Below are 23,034 nucleotides of genomic sequence, written 5' to 3' on the forward strand. Positions count from 1 at the left end.
ATCTTATTAGCAGCCGGCAAGAAAATAACTAAAAATAATCAGCTGTTCAGATGATCATTTAAGCCTCTAAGACGTTGGTCCCGATGTCTGTGCGCGCCTGTGGTGGCTGCGCTCTCGCTAGTCCTGCCTCCAGTTCGGCTCCACTTCTCTGCTGCTGCTTTAAGACTGCAGAGCGCCCCAGCGGCCAGCGGCAGGGGAGGGGGCCCCGCTCGCCTCTGCTCGGCTCGGCTCGGCTCGCGGGCAGGGAAGGGGAGCGGCGGGATCACTGGGCTCCGGCCGCAGCGGCGCGAAGATGAGCCTGCCCGCCCGCCTGCTGCCCGGAGGCGGGGGCTGAGGCCGGCGCGCGGCTGGGCGGCTGCTGCCTGCGGAGTCCGGGCGCCGCGTCCCGGGATGCGCTCCTGCCCGCGGCTGCGGCGCTCTTCCCCCGCGGCCGGCCCGGGCGCCCCCTGAGCCGACGGCGCCCCCGGGCTCGCAGCCCCGCCGGCCGCCCTGCTCGGGCCGCAGCGGTGCGCGGCGGCGCCCGGGAGCAGGTGTGCGGGAGCGCAGCGCGCGGCCAGCGCGGCCCCCGGCCCCGAGCCCGGCCCCCGCGCCGCGCGCCCGGGCGGCTCGGCAGCGGCGGCGGCGGCGGCGGCGCGTCCTGGGCGGGCGGCGGGCGGCGGGCGGCGGCCCCGGGCAGGTGCCGAGCGGAGCCGGGCGCGGCGCGGGGGCCGGGCAGGCGCGTCGCGGGAGGCCGGGCAGGGGCATGTGGATACTGGCCCTCTCCTTGCTCCAGAGCTTCGCGAATGGTGAGCGGCGGCGCCTTGCAGTTTGTCATTCATTTAATTTCTTTTAATTGACCGGAGCGGTGGCGGTGGCGGCGGCGGCGGCGGTGGTGGATGCATGGATGAAGTAGTGTCCTTTTCCGCCCCCCCACCCCGTGTTTAGATTTTTATGCTGTTATTTATTTTTAATTTTATGATTTTTTTTTTCCTTTGGGGAGGAGAGAAGGCAATGGAGGGAGGCTGGCGGAAAAATTGCTCTGTAATCATTTCGAGGCGCTTAACTAGCAGAGTGACAGCTGGGTTGGAAGCCTAACTCCAGTCCTAGATAGCTGCCTCATTCAGAATAAAGCAGGTTTGATGAGACTGGGAGAGATGGGGGACATGAGCACTTTAACAAACGCCAGCCAGAAAGGGACCGGGCATTGCAAGTGTGGGCATGTTGAGTGGGCAATGAAAAGCCTTTACCTTCAGATTCAAAGGTTTTTGAGCTTTTAAAAGCATTTGCTTTAATTCTGATACAGTTGATTTCCAGCAGTATCAAAGCCTTTAAGAAAGATCTACCCTCCATCCCCCACCTCCACCCCCTTGTTACTACATATTCCTCACAGTCATTTTTGTTAAAATATGCACTGATAAGCATTACATCATCTGAAATGTTGACTTTAAAAAAAAAAAAAAAACACCTGTATAGTTATAAGAAATGAAGTCAGTGAATATTGTAAGTAGCATTCTTTTTCTCATGCTCCCCTAGGATAATTTTGAAATGCTTTCTTCCTGAGGATTTAAAAAGCTATTGCTCTTGACTGAGTCACACCCAATTAGTGTGACTGCACCTTGGGTCACCTGTCATGGAGTAAATATGAACTTACACATGTGAATGGCTCCTCGTTTGGAGACAGGATGAAATTGTCATCATTTGGCATTGCTGGGAGTAGCTACAGCTTAAATTCCCATTTCCAATTTCTGAACAAAAATCTGCATAAAATGTATTACCTGCTGACAGTTACAATTAAACCATTTAGCAGACTCCCCCCACTCCCGGGGGTGGGGAGGCAGGGGGAGAGAGAAATCTCGCCCTTGTGAGAAAATACTAGAAGCAAAGGGGAGGCTCTAAGACGTTCCTGGAAGATACACACAGAGCTTTGAGTGTTAGCTACATCGGAGTGCATTTTCTTTGCCTACCTGGATAGTGCTTAAAGAATCTACCTACCATCATGCCAGAGGAAATGCACAGACTGTAAAATTAAAAAATATAAGAAGACTAAGGAAAGGTGAAGCTGGAAGAAAGAATTCCTGCATTAAAATAGTACTTTGCTGTATAATATAACCTAAAGCAAAGTGTTCAAAACTTTCATTTTGAGATTTCCTGGCAGTGAAGCATTGCAACAAGTTCTGACATGACACCCATCTTTCCCAGAGGGCACTATACCTCCTTTGCATCCTCGCGGGAATTTATCTTGGGGAATAGGTCTGCTCTAGCTAATACGTGGTGATGCATCAGGCAAGCCTATCCTTTATGCTGTGCTGCTAATGTCAACTCAGGGGAAACATGGAAATGCTCATATGTGCTCCAATGCCTCAGTGCCTTGATAGGCTGCCTAACCTGTCAGGACGTCCATCTCCAGGCTCCTCTAAAGCCCTGGATTTTAGGATGAAACGAAAATTCCATGCTGTTGGGATATATGTGTTTCAGAATGATGAAGAAAGTTGTGCTTCTCACTGTCCATCAACCACTATGTGCTTTACAGTTTGATAGTTGTAAAGGAAAAAAATGTTATGAAGAATTTCTGATAGAGTCTCTCATACAGAGATATTATGTATATGTGTGTGATTTTTTTGAATCAGCATTTCATACCCAAAATAAACAACCATCTAAAGAATCATATATAGTGAGAACATTGTATAAAACCTGAAATAGTCTATTCGAAGGAAATTATATACAAAGAATATCCATGCACATATATACTAAGTACTGTATTATCTTTTTACACTGTTTCGAGACCTTTAACATTTTGAGAATCATCCTTATTGTTACTTTAATGAATACAGATAGATTAAATAAGACATAGCACATACAAGTGAACATTTTACAGTGCTGTATTACCAGTTTAGATCCTAACTACCAGAAGGCTGTGGAACTCTCTTATATAAAAATGGCCCTCTCTTTATATGACAAAGCATTAAAAAAAAAAAGCCTGACTGTGGAGCTCTGAGCTTTCATTTTTGCTGGGAACCAGCTTTAAAGAGTTTTTCAGAGAATGATGTTCAATGCACAACGTGCAAAAGATCACAAAATATATACTCATACTAAAATTAAATAAGAACCTGTTTGGAATTCTGCCTGTTCATAAGACCATATTTCAAAAATATGAAATGATGGTCCATACCTATCTAAATAGGACTTTAAAAATGGAGATTTTTTTTTCTTGGAAAATATTTTGATATTTTGGATTACTTTGATTTTGGAAAATTCCTGAATGTGTGTGATAAAATATCTAAAAATTCTAATACTGAATGGATTTCCATTTGTAAAAGATTATGCAGTTGGATATTTCAGGGTGCTAATAAAAATAAGATGCCCTTAAGATGTCTGTATTTTAAAAGGAGATAAGATCATTTTTCCTATTGATGTAAGGGAGTGCAACCCTATTTCTTACTAAAAGCATGGTTTTTGGACAGGCTGCAGATGGTATTTTAGGCAAAGAATAGAAGTCCCTTCAGGGGTTAAACCCTTGATTGAATTACCTCACCAGATTAGGGGTAGGAATTGGGTTTTAAAGAGGTCAATGTGTTCTGCAATGTTCTGGAGATACTCACGTGAGGGCTTTCACTGCCGTACAAGGAAACAGGGGTGCATGTATGCGGAGACACATCCACACACGTCCCTCCATGGATTCTCTGCACACGTATCTCACTGCATCATATTTTATCATATTTTCTCTTGGTTTGAACACTAATGAGCATAGTCTAATTTAAAATTCTTGTTGAAACCAGAGGTAGGCCTTCAGAGAAGCAGAATACAGTATAATGAGCAGGTTTATTCTGTATGATTTATTTTTGCTCACGTCTTGATAGCTCTGTTTTCATCTACACAAACATGCCACCCTCCCATAGTCTTTCCCTGGTCTCCGGCCTGACTGCATCATGGCTTGCAGAAGGCTCACACTTAGTGGAGATTAGGGAGGATGGTGGTGACGTGAAGGCTGTTTCTGGAAGAGAAAATAGGCGGCTCTGCAGCATCTCAACAGGAAACCACGTACCAGAAACATGGCATTTTATTTACATTTAAAAGCAGACCCTCCCAAGTACAGATGTACCTTGAAAGCTTTTAGGGTGGTTTTTATTTCACTCAATAGACAATAGGTAAGTTAAAAAGGTAATGCTGTGCCTAATGTCAGGATTTCCTTCCCCTCCCCCGTCCTTATTAAGCAGATTAAAATTATATCTCAGAATTTTGAGGTCCCTAAATTTAAGCTCCATGCCCCTCCAAGATGCCCCCTGTAGAAAAACAAAATGCCATGTGAGCCCTTAATAAATGTCAGCAATTCTTCTCCACTTATTGACTCTCTTCCGGATGCCACTTTGGGTCATTGCAGCTTCAGGGAGTCAGTGCATCAGTGGGCAGAACAAGTGCAATACAGCACCGCTGAAAGGGGAGATAATTACGGCTTAAAAAAAAAAAAAAAAAAAAAAAAGCCAACCCAAATCCCTGATTCCTGGACCTCAGTGTTCACTTATCTGTGTAGCTGTCAAAATGGTTTTATCATAGATGTGTTTGGAACAAGGAGCACTGGTTATTTTTGAAAAAGAGACTCAATTCAGTGTGCATTGAAACTCGATATAAAGGCAGAGAGAGATTGGTAGAGAGAGATGGGGAAGGTCCTTTTAGAAAGAGAGACCTAAGAATGCTGCAGCAGATTGGAGATTTACGGTTGACATTAAACCGACGGGTATCTCAATGGGTGCACTTACAAAATCGATGGCACCCGAATTTCTTTCTCAAAATTAGCTGAATTCTACAGGCGAGATTATGAATGTCTCATAAATAATTAATAGGTAGAGGGAAATGATAAATTTTGCAACAGGCTGAGCATTCAGTAGCGTTTCCTATTCGCTTGGTTTCCGCGTTGTGTTTTGCAGAGCGTGGGCAGAGCGGCGCAGGGGCCCTGCGTGTGCGCATAGACGCGAGGGCGTCTGGGCACGGTCTTGGCTGCCGCGCCGAAGGACATGCCAGGCCTCGGTGACCCGCTCCTTCAGATTGCGAGGTGCCACCTGCATGCCAATTGTGTCCCTGTCATAGGACGCTAGTGGGCAGCAAACCTCACAAGACTCACAGGCAAGCCTTGCGCCGAGCAGGCAGAAACAGCCGCCTGCGAGGAGGGCTGCTGGGTGCAGCTCGTCAGGGGCTTTCCTCTGAAGACGCTGCGTGAGGATTTCTCAAGTTCACTGTGCCCAGGCTCCCGTGTCCGTGGAGTTAGACCAGCAGGGATGATGCAGAGGCTGTGGCAGGTGAGGGAGGGTCCTGCGGACTTTGTTTTCAGCCTCACAAAGGAGGACCATGTTGGCATAGCAATATTTTGAAACCGAGAAGACGCACAGAAGGGCAAAGCAGGCGGGTACGTCCAGGGGCGCATTTGCACCCCCTCCTCCCGAACCGGCGAGCGAGCCGGAGGTGGGGGCGCCGGGAGCACCCGCGCCTGATTGGCTGACCTTCCAGTGTCATTCCAGGAGGCGCCGCTGCTCCTCGGCTGACGGCGGCGGTGACGGGGCGATGCTGACGCCTCGTCCTCCGCAGTCCATCCATCTCCCGCAGCTGCGGGCGCGCGGCCCCGGGGACCAGGAACCCCCTCCCGCTCCCCCGGGCAAATTGGGCAGCACCTGTCCGCCCGCATGGGGGTGTTAACTCTTCACGTTCCGGAGAGCCGGGCACAGAGGTGTCATCTTCTCTCTTCCCACCCCCTCCCCGTCCCCCACCATAATTAGGGTCTTCCTTTTCAGCTTTTAAAAATACGATAGAATTCAAAGTTGCAACCCCCTCACCGAATTTATGGTTTAAGAAAAGGCAGTGGGAATGGAATGGAAGGCTCCAGCCGCTCGGCTGCGTCCACAGTGCGGGTCTGGATTCCTTCTGCAGGCGGTGGGGCAGGGGGGAGGGAAGCCCCGCGGGCAGCTGCGGAGCACAGGCTTTTGGGCCAGGGGTCAGACCTCCCCGTGGGGCGTTCGTAAAGGCCGGCTTCAGGTATCTTCGCCAGCCCTCCTCCCGGAGACAAGATATCCCCTCCCCCACTATCCTCTCTCCTGAAACCTTGGACGTTCCCTTGATAGCGTCTTTGGTGTTTATCTGGCTAGTGACCGCGTCCCTCCCTGGTTGGAAGGTTCACGGGGCTGAAACGTGTGCTGTGCCTGAGACGACACTGAAGGGGACAGGCGGCAGGGAGAAGGGGCCATGTATGCTTACTGATGAGTAGCGCAAGAGGAAAATGATGAACGTAATGGTGGACAGCGCCCTGCTCCCCTCCTTACCCTCCTCCAGGGTTCCTCTCTCTCTGACTTCCCACACTTTCCTCCTTCTAGCCTCTAGTCGCGGATGCTCATTCACAAACCGCTTGTGGGAAATGTCTGCCAACGAGGACGTGTGGCTTACTCCGCTCCCTGCCACCTTGCAGACACCCTGACTGCCTGGCTATAGAAACGTTGATTTTCTAGAAGTGTTTCTGTGGCATTTTCTTGTGTTCCCAAAGGGATCCCATTTGGAATGTGTGATGGGACTTGATGACAATGATACAGTTGCTTTAGGTTCTCTTACTATATGGATCAGGTCTAAGTGCATCAATGTGTGACTCCTTAATCTGGAGCCTATGCTGCCAAATGGCGTAATTTCAGTCATGTACAATGTTGAATGCCTTTTCGTTTTCTCAACTCCAGTCAGAACATCAAACCAGCACTTAGGTTTCCCCAGGGGCTCCTGGGAATTCATTTCGTCATTGTAGAACCACCCAGGATGTAAAAACAAAGCTTGGTTTCTTAAGCCTTAATCGTCTTTTAAAATCCACGGTACCATTTTCTTAAGTAATACCTTGATGTATGGACTTCTCGTCATTGTCTTTATTTCTTATTTTGCAATGGAACCAAATAAATGTAAAAGTTAGTGTCTTTGTCCAAGTAACATGAAAGGAATATGTTCTAATCATTGTTAAAGTTTCGATTTTTATTCAAATATAAGAATCCAGTTAGGTATTTTACAGTTTATGGTATTTATCGCCTTTTGATTTTTTGGATATCTGTATGTGTTTGATGTTGATCCGTTAATGATGGTTTAAAAACAATTCATCCAATTGGACTAATTTTTGCTCTTTAAGCCCCCTCTCTGGATTATGTAAATATATATCAAGGTTTAACAGAGAGGGGATGAATGGGATTGAGAAAATATAGGAGGAGATAAGAAGAAAAGAGGCTACTACTACACAGAATGGCAGGAATTATTGAATCTTGCCTACATCCTGATTTAAGTTAATTTTACTTGGAAGACAGTGAGTAAGATTTAAGAGTGAGCAAGCAGTCCTATTTATAGAAAGCCAGTTTTAAATGCAGCAGCAGAGGGAGCAAAAGGAAGAATTGAGAATGTGAGAAATCACCTCCATACTGACTGCTGGCTTTCCCTAACTTCCCGCACTGTACAGAATTTTTGAAGAAGATGTAAAGCATACCAGCTTTGCTAAAGTGTTGAGAAATCTCTTTGGACCATCTGCAGAATATTCTAGAAACGCTCTCAGGTGTAAGTCCTGGCCAAACTTTGGAGGCAGGGGTTGGGATCCAGTATATGTCTCTGTCTGTCTGTCTGCCTATCTGTCTGTCTGTCTACCTACCTACCTACCTACCTATCTACCTACTTGGAATTGGGGCTTGAGCAGGTCTGAACAGGGAAGTGGTGGTAAAGTGGGGCATTGAACTTGCAGCACTGCTACAAACATGTTTTCAGCAAAATGCATTGTCTCTCAGAGATGTTCAACGGCAGAATGATGGGAGGGAGGCTTCAGCATGCACATTTATAGTAGAACAACCTCTGAGAGGAGGGTTCAAATTGAGGATCTTGTGATGGTTACAGATTCCTTCCTGTTAGCCTGTTACTCAATTATGGAAGTTTAAATTGTGAAACAAACAATTAAAATTGGTCAGTTGGGTTGGGCGGGTGATATTTCCACAGGTGCTTGATTGACATGAATTGTTACTTTGCGGTCGCAGTTGATTCGTCTGGGGGGGGGGAGGTGGTGGCCGGTTGCCAAATCCTAGGCTCTCAGGATTGCTTGGAGGGTACCGGTGGCGGGGGCTCTTTCCCGGAGGCGAGGGCGAGGCGGGGGACTGGGCCCGGTCCCCGGCGGAGGCGTGCAAGGTGTGGAGGGTGGCGAGAAAGGAACAGGCGGGACACGGTTCTTTTAGGGTGAAGAAGCCAAGAGAGTTTATTAGGGGAGAGTACAAGCTTATATCGGGCGTTTAGAGGGCGGGGTAGCTGTAGAGGTTAAAGGCTTGGATTGGTTTTGAGAGGGTGCGGAGGTTGATTGAAAAGGGGCGAGAGTTGCTCCGGTAACGGTGTCTGGCAACAATGTATGCGCACTGGTGGTAATGGGAGTTGCACTGGCAACGGGGAGTGTCCGGGCAAGATAAGGGGGTGGGGAAAAGGCGGTTCCCTCCGGCAAGCCTCCCCTAACAGTGTTATTTTGGGTGAGGAAATGGGGCCTGCCTCCGGCCTCACTTTCCCAGGCCCGGGGGGCTGTGGAGGGCGCTGTCGCCCGTGCCCACCACCCTCCCCAGGGGCTGATCAGGTCCCCCAGCCCAGGCCCGCCAAGTTGAAGCACGTAATCAGTGTCCCGCATTACTTAGACAAAAAGATTGTACTTGCTCTTATAAATGAAATAATCTTCCTAGTACTTCACCTGCTCCTTATAACATTTAGTGTTTATTGGTTGCAAGTGGGCCTGCTTTTCTATTACACTAGAATCATTGAATTATATGGAGACATTGCTGGTTTGCAGGTTGGAAGTTTAGACAAGAGCAGGTCCTGACCTTACCATAGTGTGATGCTATGTAAAACATTTGCTTGTTGTATTGTGAAGAACTGTATATAAAATGGATCATTTTATTGCCAGTCTCCCCAGACTGTGGAATGGGCATATTGGACACGATGGAAAGAGGTTTGCAACATTTAATGAATGATTTAAATTCATATGAGCCTTGCTTGTTTTAATATTAAAATGAAGAAACAGGAAACCGACGTTTTAAGCCTAATTGTATACAAAATTTGATCAATTCTTCTTTTTCTCCAATATGCATAAATACAGTGAAAGTCAGTTTATGGTGCTTTCTGGAGGCCTGCCTTCTCTCATTATCCGATGCTTCTCTAAAACAACAGTGCGGTGATAATCCTCCCACTTGGTGACTGCAGGGTCCCAAAGTGTCTTCTGAATCATCAGGGGACCACGTTTTACGTTTAAGCCGTGCTGGAGCCATGTGAATGGCTGCCAGCCTTAGCGGACCCCACGGCACACTCCTGGGAACCACTGCATTTTCAAAGGCTGATTGCGGTGGAGACTTAGCAGAGAGCATTGCTTTGTCTTCATTCTTTTCCTATCTTGGGTGAAGCATGGATTCTTTTCCTATTTTTTCACTCAACTGCAGGGTGATGGGAAAATATCTAAGATTATACGATAGGACAGAGGTGAGAATGAGGGTAATTAGAGCCACTGCAATTCTGTGTGTATTTTAATTTCATTCCTTTTAGTTTTGATATGTAGGACCTGAGACATATTGTGGAAACTTTTCTTTTTGAGTAAATATATTTCCCATTAGAGAAGCTCTGGATGCATTTCTTCTCTTCACAGATGCCCCATCATGGCATGATTGGATCTTGGGTTCCTGTGGGATGCTGAAAACCCCAAATCCCAGTCTGCTTAATCACAGTGTTTATTTCTTAATATTGGCTGTAGAGCATTTAGATAACAGATTTGTAGCTGCCGGCATAAAAATAACAATGGTTTGTAATATTACCTGAGAGACTTCAGGGATGGGCCGAAGACCCTCCGCAATGGCAGCAGCTGGCTGTGCTGGAGGAGGCACCCTGGTTATCTCTCAGCCAGACGTTGCTAGTTCCTGCAGAGGGGAGCCATTTGCCCATTTTGTTGGCTATTGAAACAACAAGTGAAATGCTCTCTAAGGAATGGAGTTATTCAGGTTGGCAACTCAAGTTAGCAGTCTCTGTCTGGTTCCTTGACATGAAAGCAGAATGTGGGTAGGATGGTCAATTATCAGACGTGTGCATGCGGTATTATGACTCACCCAAATCAATAGCCAAGTCTTCAGTGGCTGTGGTTTTAGAATAGGTGTGAGTGGGTATTTATACAGCAACCTGGGAAGGAAAATTTTTGACCTAAAAGTGGTCTTGGTGTTTGTTCGGGTAATTACTTTGATCAGTGGTTTATTCATCTGTATCTTGTGGGTTCTCACATCACCATCCCAACCCCCTTTTTTTATTCATAATTCCATGAGAGCCCCCCATTTCCCCTCCCACCCCCATTGCTGAGGATGGGAGTGTTAGATTATGCAGTGGGATTCTGTGGTATTGGATGCTTGGAAATCATCGAAGCAAAGGTTTATGGGAAGACTAGGAATATGAAGAAAGAAGGCCGCACAAGCACCATAGTCACACATTCCCTCCACCTTCTCTTTCCCCACCCCCAATCCTGCTTCACCCAACTCTGTTCTAGACCATAGGCCTCATCGTCCTTTATGCTGTGTGTGTGTGTGTGTGTGTGTGTGTGTGTGTGTGTGTTTATGCTAGAGCAAGGACACCTGAGGATAAAGGCTTTGCCTCCCCATGGCTGCAAGGGAGGGGACAGCACTGCTCTGCCTTCAGTTCTGGCCGGAAGCTTTGGCGAGGCCTGCAACTTCCATTTGGAAGCCTGAAACAAGGCAGCCAGGTTTTACTGAACAAATGCTTGCACTTCATCAATGTGGTGATTGCCTTCTGTGTTTGTTGGTGGCTCAATAAATGGTTTTATTTTGGAAAACAAACATGAACCTAAACGAGGGGTATGGGGAGGTAGAATGGTTTTCACCTTGGATCTGAATCTTTGGACTTGCTGGTTTGCCACCTTTGGGCCTATGGGCAAGTTATTTCACCTCGGTAAACCTGAGTTTATTCATCTGTAGAATGGGGATGAGGCTATTTACTTCAGGGATTTGTGCAGGGGGTGGTGGCGTAGCAAAGGGTTTTCTTGTAATACAGCTCAATAAATCCTATTCTTTTTCTCTCTAAGCCCTGAATTCTTCCTGCCCAGTGCTTGCATATTGATTATTTAAAAGGGAATAGTCTTTGAAGTAGTATTTGTTCACGAATAAGCTGTTTGAAAGTAAAAAAATTATTTTCCTTGTTGAAACAAATATGCATCATGTTACCAAATGTAATAGCTCTTCTGACTGCATGTGCTGGGTGCTGTGCTAAGCATTTTGTATAGATTATCTCATATAACTTGTCACGGTACTCTAAGAGGAGATAGCGTGATTACCATCTCCATCTTGTAGATTTAGGAAGTGGTCCTGGCTCTCCCAGCTGCAGGGGTCAGGGCCAAGATCAGAACTGAGGTTGGGTCCTCCAGTGCTGGACCCTGCTCCCTGGGTGGGGCTGTCACGTAGACAGGCCTGAGGGCTCATTGACCTGTGTGAGCCCATAGGCACATGGGAACATATACTGAAACCAGGAGGGTTTGTGTGGCCCATTCAAAGTCCACAAAGCCTAACAGCCCCTGATTTGGGCAGTTTGAGCCGAGTTGGTGGTGAGCGCTGACAATGGGAAAGAGCCTGTGTTGGAGGGGTTATAATCCTGCCAATGACACTCCTGCACCTGCTGGAAATGCCCCTGGATGTTGTGGAAGGTGTTGCATGCAGCTGTGATGGGCAAGATGGAGATGGGTCAAGGGTCCTGCCCGGGAAGCTCAAAGCCAACTGTTAGCCTGTGATGAGGAGGTAGGCGGCTGGTGTGCAGAAATGGGAGGTCCGCCTGGGACGCCACCAGACAAGAGGGGAAGAAGGAAAGCCACATCCCCTCAGGGCAAGGAGGCACCGGATGGGCTGGAAGAGCCAGCCTTCGAGAAGGGCACTGGTGCAGTGGGGGGCGAGCTCCTCCGCCCAACTCCTCAGCTTTGCACCAGACCCAGTGTCCCCTAACTTGATTGTGTGTGAGAACTATCTGGAAAGTCTACTGCAAATAAACTTTCCCAGCCCCAACTACCAGAGACTGCGACTCTGCAGACCTGGTTTAGGCATAGCCTGGGAATCTGCATTATCAGCAGTCTTTGGTTGTTCTGCTCCAGGTGGCCCACTGTCCACCCTCTGAAAAACAGAGAGAGGGAATGTCAGCCCCTGGTAGGGATAGAGGGACTTGCACTAGCTTGAAAGCCAGCCGAGTAAAGTTGCAAGAAGACACCAGTGCACTGCTGGGGAACTTGGTACTGAATATACAGATCTTAGGGGTTTACTGATTACCATAGGATGTGGGCAGGTTTGGGGAGAGTTGGTGATGGGGTGTGATAACTGGGAAGACCCTGACTGGGGGGAGGCACGAAGCCTGCACTGATCTTCCTGATTTGGATGCTAGTAGCTTGAGAATCATCCATGTCTATTAGCTTCCAAATATGTATTACGTCTGTATGCCATTTTTTTCTTGTTGTGGCGTATTTGATACTCAAGTTTATTGATAGCATGTGCTTTGCTTATGGACTCGATTCCATTATGTTTGCTTTTTACTCCTTCGTTTCCAGCTGTGAGGGTCCTAGCAGAGAGGCTTTTTGAAACCTAAATGAAATTGCACCTCTCCGAGCAAGTGATGGATGGCGTGGAGCGGGAACGTTTGGGTTGCTGTATTGAATGAGCTTAAGAAATGAGCTAGGGCGGAATGAGACAGGAAAAGAAAATGGATCTTTTTGCAGCTTGAGGTTTTGCTTTGAAGCCAATCTCGGAGCATTCCAAGTGCCTTTATTCAAATATAAATGCAAAAGACAGATAAAAATTACTTTGGGATCATTTGTTCTTTTGTATTGTCTTGGCTTCTGCTGCCTTCTTTTAGGTAAATGTTCAAAAGTTGACTTTATCATACAAAGTGTGTGCCATTCTGCTAAGTTATTAAGAAAAGAGAAAATGGCATATAAAGACATATATGTATGTATTTTAGACCTCCTCACATATATGATAAAATTGAGGACAGTTATTAGTGGCAGAATAATCCTTTCAAATCACTGTGTCCTTGATTTTTGTACTAAAATAGACTTGAATGTGTGCTGGAGAGAGGCCTAAATTCAGGACCTTAAAAATACCTTTTTGTGTCCTGAGATCTTATTGTAGATAATATTAAAAATATCTTTCCCTCCCAGGCATTTTAAACAAGTTTGATGTTATAATCCTTTGGTGATTTTATTGTGATTCACTATAGAAATTATCTTTTAGAGCGGCTGTTTTGATATTTAGCTTTAGAAGAAAATAGTCTGGAAGCCATTGTGGGCTGGAGAAATAGAATTTCTGCTTACTCATAAGTGCGGGAGTTAGGTAGGCTGTTTCTTTGTAATAATAGGTTCCTAGACCTATGTTCCTTTAAAAAAAGGGGGATATTGTGTTAAGAAGTCAGAAGCTCTGCCAAGGGAGTTTGTAGGAGAAGATAGCAGTTTAAAATAGCTCACAGTTCCTCTCTGATTTAGACTCTCACAACCTACACAGTATAGCACTGTCTGTTCTCTTTTAAATTTTGCAGTGGAGTAAGTCAGCCTTTACTTATTTCTCCCCCATGGAAAGGGCATAAATATTTCCATCAGAAGTTTTAATAACCTGTGATAGACTCCTGAGTAATTGTAAATGGTTAAACACTTTCCTTTTAAAAAATAAAACTGAGAGGTTGTGTGACTCATTTTTATTATTTAAATGAATCACTTCAACATGTAGAAAATATTTATTACCTACTTTCTAAGAGGGGGTACTGCTGGATGCCAAGTGGCAAAGGCTGTTTAAGGTGGTGCACTGAATCCCTGGTAGTGGTGATCTTTTGGCACCAAAGGACGGGCTTTCTGCATTTCCACTTCCTTCCTCCTCTTCTTTCTCCTCTTTAGAAGCTCTGCGCCAATAGCAGCGCCTGCCTGCACAGAATGAGATCGTGGGTGGAGGAGGCTATGTCCCAGGGGTCTGGGGGCCTCCCTGGCTCTAGTCTTGTCTGAAATCCTGTGGTTGAGGAGCCCTCAGCTCCTGGGGCTCCTGGAAGTCTGGAAGAAGGGGCCGTTTGCTTTCAGCCTGTGGGTGACCCCTCAGGGGCGGCCTCTGGGTGTCTGATGGGTCTCCTTGGAAAGCTTTGAATGGGCGAGGCCGCTGTTTAATGACTTGTTCCCAAGGCAGTGGAGGATAGGCCTGCCACGTTTTTATAAAGCTCCATTGCCATGAAAGAAAGCAAACGCCAGGGAACTGGGCAACTGTCATTTTTAGACTTCTTATTTCCTCTTTTGGGCAGGTGGGAATCAAAAAGACCCCCTCCCTTTTTATGATTTGATTATTTAAAAAGGCATAGGCTTCTGGAAGATTATGTTCTTCACTTAAATTAGAGATTCTCAACCGGGGGCAATTTTGCTCCCCTGGGGACACTGGACAATGACTGAAGATGATGTTGTTGCATTGAGGCATCTGGTGAGTAGAGACTGGGATGCTGCTAAACATCCCAAAATGCATAGTACAGACCCCCACAACAAAGAATTACCCGGAGCAAACTGTCAACAGTGCCATGGTTGGGAAAACCAGAGTTAAATAGATTAGAACTTAGTTATTACAATAAAAGATAAGTTTTCTTCTTTTTCTGTGGATGCTAGAGTAGTTCTGGAGAGAGTTGGAAAGAAAATGTTCTGGGTCTCAATTGCAATTCCTTAGACTGCTAAATAAGAGTTGGCGATGCTTGTCTTTCATTAACCCTTATCTACTGATTCTTTCCTCCCTCCCTCCCTTCCTGTGTTTCTGTCTGTGAATAAAAAGAAGAAACCAAATCTGTGTATGTTCTTTCGTCATTATTAACATGGATGCCTGAGGTATTCCTGGGTTCTTCTAGCCGTTTTCCCCTCCGGTGATTATGCTAATTCATGTTTTATCAGATGATTAAATTACAATGTGATTAATCCTGTGTGCTAACTGCTCTGAATGCATTTTCCGTCGCCTGGTTGCCTTGCGCCTGAAGCACCCTCTTCTACAGGCTGCTGGAAGCCCTGTTTTTCCTTTCGATGTGGGTTTCTGTTTTCAAAGCACTTCAGATCTGCTTTGTTGCCTGGTAAAAAGGAGAGGGGATATTTTTGTAACCTGATCTCTTAAGCAAAGGCTGGACTTGAGGGTCCTTGGAGAAATATGGAAACCCTAGTTACAAGGTGCTAATTATTTGAAGACATTGGATGTGGAGAAAAGCTTGAAGAGAAGGGAATTTCGCCACATAAAGGAAGCTGTAGGGCTTAAAAGTGCCCTGAGCCTTTTCTCTGGGAGATGGACTTGCTCCATTTGCATTCCTTTCACTTCTCAGTGAAACCTTGGCAGAAGCTTTGTGTTTGCAGTGCTGGTGAGAAGGGCGCCTTCTGTATTTACTTCAAATTTGTGTTTCCTGTAACAAGTATTCCACCTTTTTGTCTCTGGCTGTGGGGGTTCTGTTTTTTAATTCCGTGGCTTATGGTTCCCCTCACTGTCTTCCTGTATGAGGTTGTTTCTTCTTTGGTTTGGGTGATTTTGAGTCTTTGTGTTGAAGTACCAAATGTTCTCTGACACAAGAACATTGAGAATGCATAGGAAAGAAGTGAGAAGTATTGACGGCAACATTATCATTGACGGACATCTTCTCTAGGACAGAAGGCTCACGGGCTCATTTTGTAGTTTGATGAGCTGAGCTATAATTGAACATTTCTTTCCAGCTCATCACTTTCCCCCTCTCTGTAATATCATAAAGGTAACCAGGAACATGGGTAGTTAGAATATGCCTAGTTGTTTTTCTATCCAAGTGGGAATATATTAGGATCTTCTCCCTTTCATTTAAGGACGGGCCCCAAGATGATAATCTTTACCATTGGTTCTGTTTACGTTATCCTAAGGACCGCCGGGCCACAAGAACTAACGACAAGATCAGGAGTACTTTTAGGCATAGATTTTTCACCCATCTTCCCTCCAAAAAAATTGTGCACTGTAATTTTTACAGATTAAAATCTCTTGTGTTCTTTGTAGAAAGAAGTCCTACTCATAATTCTTCTTACTGAAAAAAATGAAGACAAAAGGAAACTCAAATTTATTTATCTAGCCTCTAAAGGGCAAGCACAAGCATTGTGGCACTGTGTGCTATGCACTAGTTATGATTATTAGTAATAATAGCAATGGTGATAATATGATAATGATAGCTGTTTCAGTTTACTAAAGCTGCTGGAATGCAATATATCAGAAATGTGTTGGCTTTTACAATAGGGATTTACTAGCTTACATATTTATAGTTCTGAGGTGCTGAAAATGCCCAAATTAAGGCATCAACAAGGCCAGTACCTTCTCTGAAGGAAAGCTGCCAGCATCTGGGACACCTCTGACACATGGGAAGGCACATGGCCAGCGTCTGCTGGTTCTTCTCTCCTGGGTTTAGCTTCTGGCTTCAGTGGCTTTCTCTCTGAGCTTCTGTGGGTCCTCTCCTAGCTCTTTCAGGGCTTTTTACTCTATAAGCTTTCTGCAAACTTCTCTAGGTGTTTCTCTTTTATCATCCTCATAAAGTACTTCAGTAAAGCATTAAGACCCACCTTAAACTATGTGGGTCACATCTCAATTGAAACAACCTAAACTAAAGTCCCACCCGCAATAGGTTGGCACCCACAGGAATGGATTAACAGAAATTGCCTCTTCTGGGGTACGTAACAGCTTCAAACTAGGCACAATAGTTCATGTTTATTATTTATTACTAGATAGGCAACTATTTTAAGTGTTTTGTCTGTGGTACTTTGTATAATCCTCAAAGCTGTGAAGTAGGAATAATTATCGCCGTGGTAAATAAGGTAGATTAAGCAGTGAGCTAAAGGCCATGGAGCTGTGGAATGGTAGAAGCAGATGGAGAGTTGTATTAGTTAGGGTTCTCTAGGGAAACAGAATCAACAAGAGATATCTATAAATATAGGATTGTATAAAAGTGTCTCAGGCAACTGTGGGGATGCACGAGACCAAATTCCATATGGCAGGCTGCGGTCGGGGTTACTGCTTCTAGGGGGAGTGGCGGCCGGTAGCCGAGCCCTCAGCTCTCGGGGCTGCTTAAAGGTTACCGGCGGCGGGGGCTCTTTCCCGGAGGCGAGGGCGAGGCGGAGGACGTGGCCGGGTCCTCGGCGAGAGGCGTGCAAGGAGGGCGGCGATAAGGACAAAAACACTCTTCATCCAGTAGGGGTATGCGCCAAAGAGATTTATTCAGGGGTGATTACAGGTTATATAGGCTGGTAAGAGGGGCAGGGCTGGAAAGGAGGTGAAGTAGCCTAAAATGGCAATATTGAAGGGAGAGGGGCTAGGATTGGTTCTGAGAGGACGCAGGAGCCGTTGCAGCGGGCGGGGGTTGTTTTGGCCACGGTGCATGCGCGCTGGCGGTGGCAGGAGTGGCCTTGGCACCAGGGAGTGAGTGGGTAAGATAAGGAAGTGGGGAAAGGGCAGTTGGGAGAAAGGCGGTTTCCTCCGGCAAGCCTCCCCTGCCAGTGGCATTTTGGGTGAGGAAAAGGGAGCTGCCCTGACCTCGCTCCTCAGGCTCGGGGGGGCTGCAGAGGGCACTCACGCCCGTACCTACTACCCTCCCCAGGGGGTGATATCAGGTCCCCTGGCCCAGGCCTGGCAAGCCGAGGTACAAGCTCAGTCCCCGCAATTCCCCTTTCTTTTCTAATTAGAGGAAGAGGCTTTACCGGAGAGGTCCGCTAAGGGTGAGGGAAGGGGGAGGTCAGGGAAGGGAAAAAGGGGTTGACGGTGGTTCAGCGAGGCTGGAGCTCAGTGTTGGTGTGGTGCCCGGGCGCTTGACAATGGCTTCGCTGCAGCGGGCTGGGCGAAGGTGAGGGGTTTAAAGTTCAGGGGTTTAAAGTTCAGGGGTTCAGAGAAGCTGGAACTCGAGGCGAGAGCGATGTTCAGGTGATTGGGAAGGGCCTCGCGGTCGGCGGGTTGACCGGTGGCGTTGAGGTCGCGGAGGGTTGGTTGTCATCTTGGAGTGGGGGGCGTCAGAGGTGGCGAGTCGCTGATACTGGATTTGCACGAACGAGGAAAAAAGGGCATCTGTTTGTTTTCTTACAAGCTGGACAATTTTGCGGATGAGGCAGGGTCCTAAGATGAGAGCTAGAATAATTATTAATAGGGGGCCAAGAAAAGGAAGGATGTATGGGAGGATGAGAGTGAAAAAACTGGACCAATAACTGGTGGCTTCACGATCTCTTTTACGCTTTTCCAGTCCTTCTCGGACCCTTTTCAGGCTGTCCTCGACGAGACCTGTGGAATTGGCATAAATACAGCACTCTTCTCCAAGGGCGGCGCAGAGGCCTCCTTCTTTGAGGAGGAGAAGGTCAAGACCTCGGCGGTTTTGGAGCACGACCTCAGAGAGGGAATTGACAGAATTTTTTAGATGGTAAATAGCGTTTTGTAAGTGACGAATGTCCTCGTCAACAGCCGCCCTGAGGTGAGTTAGGGCGGAGCCTTGACTGGCTAGTGCAGCGATTCCGGTGCCAGCGCCGGCAAGACCTAGGAGGGAGGCAATTGTGAGGACGGTGATGGGCTTTCGCTTTTGCCGTGGGGTAGGAGCTGCAGTTTTTTCCAGACGGAGGAAGAAGTCTTCTTCGCTGTGGTATAAGACCCTAGGGATAAGGACAATTAGGAGGCAAGTTTCTTTATATTCACTGATGATATTCGTGCTGAGGCAGGGGGTAAGTCCTGTAGAGGAGCAGAGCCATTGGGAGGAGTTATGAGGAATGAGAAATTTTGCCGAGCCGCTGGGAAATGAGTAGCTGGCACAGGCAGTGAGGTCGGGAGAGTTACTGGAGCGAGGGCGGACGCACTTTCCCGTATAGGAGACTGAATGAAAGGTCAGGGGGACGGCAGAGGTATTCCAATTGCACTCCGAGGGGCTGTCTTCTGTGCTTTCTGAAAAGGAGAGGTTGGAGGCAACGGGCTCGTACAGTGAGGAAGAGGTGGAGAGGCAGAGCCAGCAGGAGGAGGTAAAATTGGGGTTGGAGGAGTTCACTGAGGCAAAGGCGGCTTGGATGAGGCTGAGGAGGGGAGAGGAATAACGAGAAGGGGGCAGAGGAAGCTGGGGTGGTGGGGTTGGCGATGCGTTGTTTGCAGCTGAGGTGCGGCTGGTTGGAGCTGAGGTGCGGCTGGAGAGCTGTGGAAAAAGGGGGTTAATGACTTTATTGGGACCTATGCCAGAGGGTGTTTTTAAAGCAGTATTTTGGCCTGGTTGGTTTATAGCCTCCTTTTTTATGAGAATAAGTGATTCTCGGTCGCCTCTTTTCTCATAGATTCTGAAGCCTCAAGTTTGACCGAGTAACCAGGAGGGATTAGTGGGGAGCTGCACTGTAAGATTAAGATGTGTGCAGGATTTCTTACTTTCTTGGCCGAGCCAGTTAACAGTAGGGAGTTTGCACCCTGTAGGGGCTCACTTTAGGGTAAGGTAATGATCAGGAACAGGAGGCTTACAATTAGTGGTTAGTGTTTCACACCCCCAGTATGCACAGTAGTACTTGTTGGGGGAATTACAGTACGATTTTCCAGGATTTGAGGATGGGCACATGTAATATTGGGCTTGGGGATCACTTACCTTCCTGGCGCAGGTTTCTTCGACTCTGGAGACAAAGGTGGCGAAAGGCTTACTCGGCTCCTGGAAGAGCTTGGTAAATTTATTAGGCCGACAGGCAGAGCAGTTGGCAAACGCGCGTAAGGCGATGCCTCTGAGGATAGGCGAAAAGGTGGCAGGTGCATTAATATAGGCAGATGCATTTAGAAACGCTCCAGTGCCCAAATAGGCTTCGGGGGGATGATAGACTTCAATGGCTGCATCTTGCTCACTTTGCTTAGCTGCTTCTGCCTGGAAGTGAGCACGCCAGTCAACAAACTGACCGGGGTTAAAAATTGAACGGGCAAGCGAGGCCCAGTCTTGGGGGAGGCAATAGTTCATGGCGAGATTCTGTAGTATTTGGGAAGCATATGGGCTACCTAACCCGTCCTCCTTGACGGCCTTGCGAAGCTGCTTGATAGTATCTAAGTCAATGGGATACCAGTCAAGCGGCCTCTGTGGGGTGGGGGCAAGGTTAAGAGGAAAACAGCGAAAAGCACGAGAGAAAGGAGGACGCGCTTGCAGAGGACTTGGCGCGGGAGTGGGGGTAGGGGGAGCGTTGCCCCAAGGGTTGCCTTGAGGTGCAGAAGGCAGCCAGGGGTTGTTAGTCGGCAGGGTGGAAGGAGTGGCGGCAGCTGCCGGCAGCGGCTCCGAGGGGGAGCTCGCCGGAGGGAGAGGCGGGAGTGGGAGGCCCCAAGCGTCGCAAGATGGCGGCGCGGTAGGCGTGGCTAAGACACAAGATGGTGGATCAGCCCCGCCCTGTGAAAGGGTGGGGTCCAAGACATAAGATGGTGGACTAGCTCCGCCCTGTGAAAGGGCGGGGTAAAGCGTATGTGGTTTCCAGCCCAGCTTAGGGCTGATGTCATCACCAGAGCATTTCCTCCCCTCGATGGAAGAAGAAGGAGGAAGTTCGCCATCTTGGCGTGGCGCAGTGTTATTTTGCTTTTTGGGAGTCACCTCGAGCGCGTTGTTAATCTGCTCGACTAAGGACTCCGTGTCCGAGTCATGATTTGAATTAGTATCGCTATCTGAGTCTGTTGGCTGGGTTGATAGGGCCTCTTTGGATTTAACGGGGCCTCTATCAGGGGGGAGGGAGCCTTGAAGGCAGGAGCGGATGGTTATCAAGGTGGGGAGCAAGCCGGGAGGGAAGCGCTTGCTCTCATGTTCCATGGCGTTAGTGACTCGATCAATAAGGTGATCATAAGTAACAGGGTCCCAATGATGGCAAGTGGTGAGCCATGGGTTAAAGGGCAGCAGGAGATCCCAGTATATCTGCAGCTGCCGGACAGACACTTTACAGCGATGCGTGTCTAGGAGACCCGCTAGAGCACGAACTTGAGGTGCCTGACATGTAGATATACGATTACCCATAGCTGAGGGGAGAGGAGGGGGAGTTGTTCCCGAGCCGGGCCGGCCCGGCTGGCAGGGAGGAGAAGGAGGAGTAGTTTACTGAGCAGAGAGAATGAGATAAACTGTGGCTGCAAGGCCGAAGGAGACGGCGAGAGCAGAAAGCAGTGCCCTTTGGCAACGGGAGCAGTCAGGGGGGGGCGGTTGCAAAGAGGCACACGGTGCCAAATGAGGAAAGAAAGATACAAAGAACTACAGCAAAGTAATGGAGGGGAAGAGGGAGAGCGTTAGGAGGAACGGGGGTCATAGAAGTGCGCATACAAGAGGACGAAGAGAGCGTGGGGGAAGGGAGGAGTTCCTACTGGATGAAGAGAGCGTGGGGGAAGGGAGGAGCGGCTTCGGAGCAAGGAACCTCCCACGGCTCCGGAAGCGGCGAGGGAGAGGCGGCCCTTACCTTGCAGGCGAGGAAACGGGAAGCTGGAGGGGCGTCCGGGCGAGCGGGTGACCTGCCAAACTGTCGTGTGGAGACGTTCCTCACACGGGGCACCAGTTGCGGTCGGGGTTACTGCTTCTAGGGGGAGTGGCGGCCGGTAGCCGAGCCCTCAGCTCTCGGGGCTGCTTAAAGGTTACCGGCGGCGGGGGCTCTTTCCCGGAGGCGAGGGCGAGGCGGAGGACGTGGCCGGGTCCTCGGCGAGAGGCGTGCAAGGTGTGGAGGGCGGCGATAAGGACAAAAACACTCTTCATCCAGTAGGAGTATGCGCCAAAGAGATTTATTCAGGGGTGATTACAGGTTATATAGGCTGGTAAGAGGGGCAGGGCTGGAAAGGAGGTGAAGTAGCCTAAAATGGCAATATTGAAGGGAGAGGGGCTAGGATTGGTTCTGAGAGGACGCAGGAGCCGTTGCAGCGGGCGGGGGTTGTTTTGGCCACGGTGCATGCGCGCTGGCGGTGGCAGGAGTGGCCTTGGCACCAGGGAGTGAGTGGGTAAGATAAGGAAGTGGGGAAAGGGCAGTTGGGAGAAAGGCGGTTTCCTCCGGCAAGCCTCCCCTGCCAGTGGCATTTTGGGTGAGGAAAAGGGAGCTGCCCTGACCTCGCTCCTCAGGCTCGGGGGGGCTGCAGAGGGCACTCACGCCCGTACCTACTACCCTCCCCAGGGGGTGATATCAGGTCCCCTGGCCCAGGCCTGGCAAGCCGAGGTACAAGCTCAGTCCCCGCAGCAGGCAGCAAACTGGCAACTCCGATGAAGATGTTCGTTGAACTCCTCAGGAAACGCTTTGCTGGTTAGCCAAAGAAGTGAAGGTCCTCTATCTGTCTTGCTTTAAAAGTCTTCAACTGATTGGATTAAATCTTGATGATTGAATTCTCACATTGCGGAAGACATGCCCTTTGTTGATGTAATCAGTCACAGCTGCAGCCAACTGACTGATGATTTAATAAACCAGCCTTCTGGTTTATTAACCAGCCTTCCCATGTCCTTGCAGTGATGGTTAGGCCAGTGCTTTCTTGACCAGACACCTGGACACCTTCGTCTGGCCAAGTTGATACATGAACCTAACCATCACAGTCCACCCCTTGTCAACTTGGCAGTTATACACATCATCTTAAACCATACTTTATCTCTAAGTACAGAACAATAACAGACATATATTTCACCTAAAAATACCCTACTGTCTTGTGTACAACCAGAAATGCACTAAATCTCTCCAGAATAGGGTGCAAGTCCTTGGTGTCATTAACTCTTAAAATTGATTTCCTTTAACTTAAATACTGCAAAATGAGCAATGCATCTTATGTCATATGAAAAGGGGATAAGATAGAGAAGAAAGCAAAGATATTTGCTTTACAGACAAATATAAACATACTCATAAAAAAACAAGGAGGAAATATTCATGCCATCATAGTCCTCATTTCTGTAACTGGTCATGTGGTCATAGTTCATATTTATCACTACCTTCCTCCACTGCCCATTCCATGTTCCCTTTGCCCTTAGTAAGCACTTCAGCTGACCATGATTCTTTGCCTGGTGGGGTGACCCAAACGTTCATTCCTGAAGTTTCTTGGC

General features: G+C 48.0%; 1 protein-coding gene across 2 annotated transcripts in view; it reads left to right on the forward strand.

Moving 5' to 3' along the window:
• The first annotated feature begins 679 nt into the window (after window positions 1-679).
• The window catches only part of DSCAM (DS cell adhesion molecule), an 834,563-nt gene continuing 812,208 nt past the window's right edge, over window positions 680-23,034 (forward strand). For both annotated transcript variants that reach the window (XM_037831465.1, XM_037831467.1), the window contains exon 1: window positions 680-785. In XM_037831465.1, the coding sequence (XP_037687393.1) occupies window positions 743-785 (43 nt within the window). In that variant the 5' untranslated portion in view covers window positions 680-742. The remainder of the gene's footprint in view (window positions 786-23,034) is intronic.

This window comes from Choloepus didactylus, chromosome 1 (assembly GCF_015220235.1).
Source record: "Choloepus didactylus isolate mChoDid1 chromosome 1, mChoDid1.pri, whole genome shotgun sequence".
NCBI lineage: Eukaryota > Metazoa > Chordata > Mammalia > Pilosa > Megalonychidae > Choloepus > Choloepus didactylus.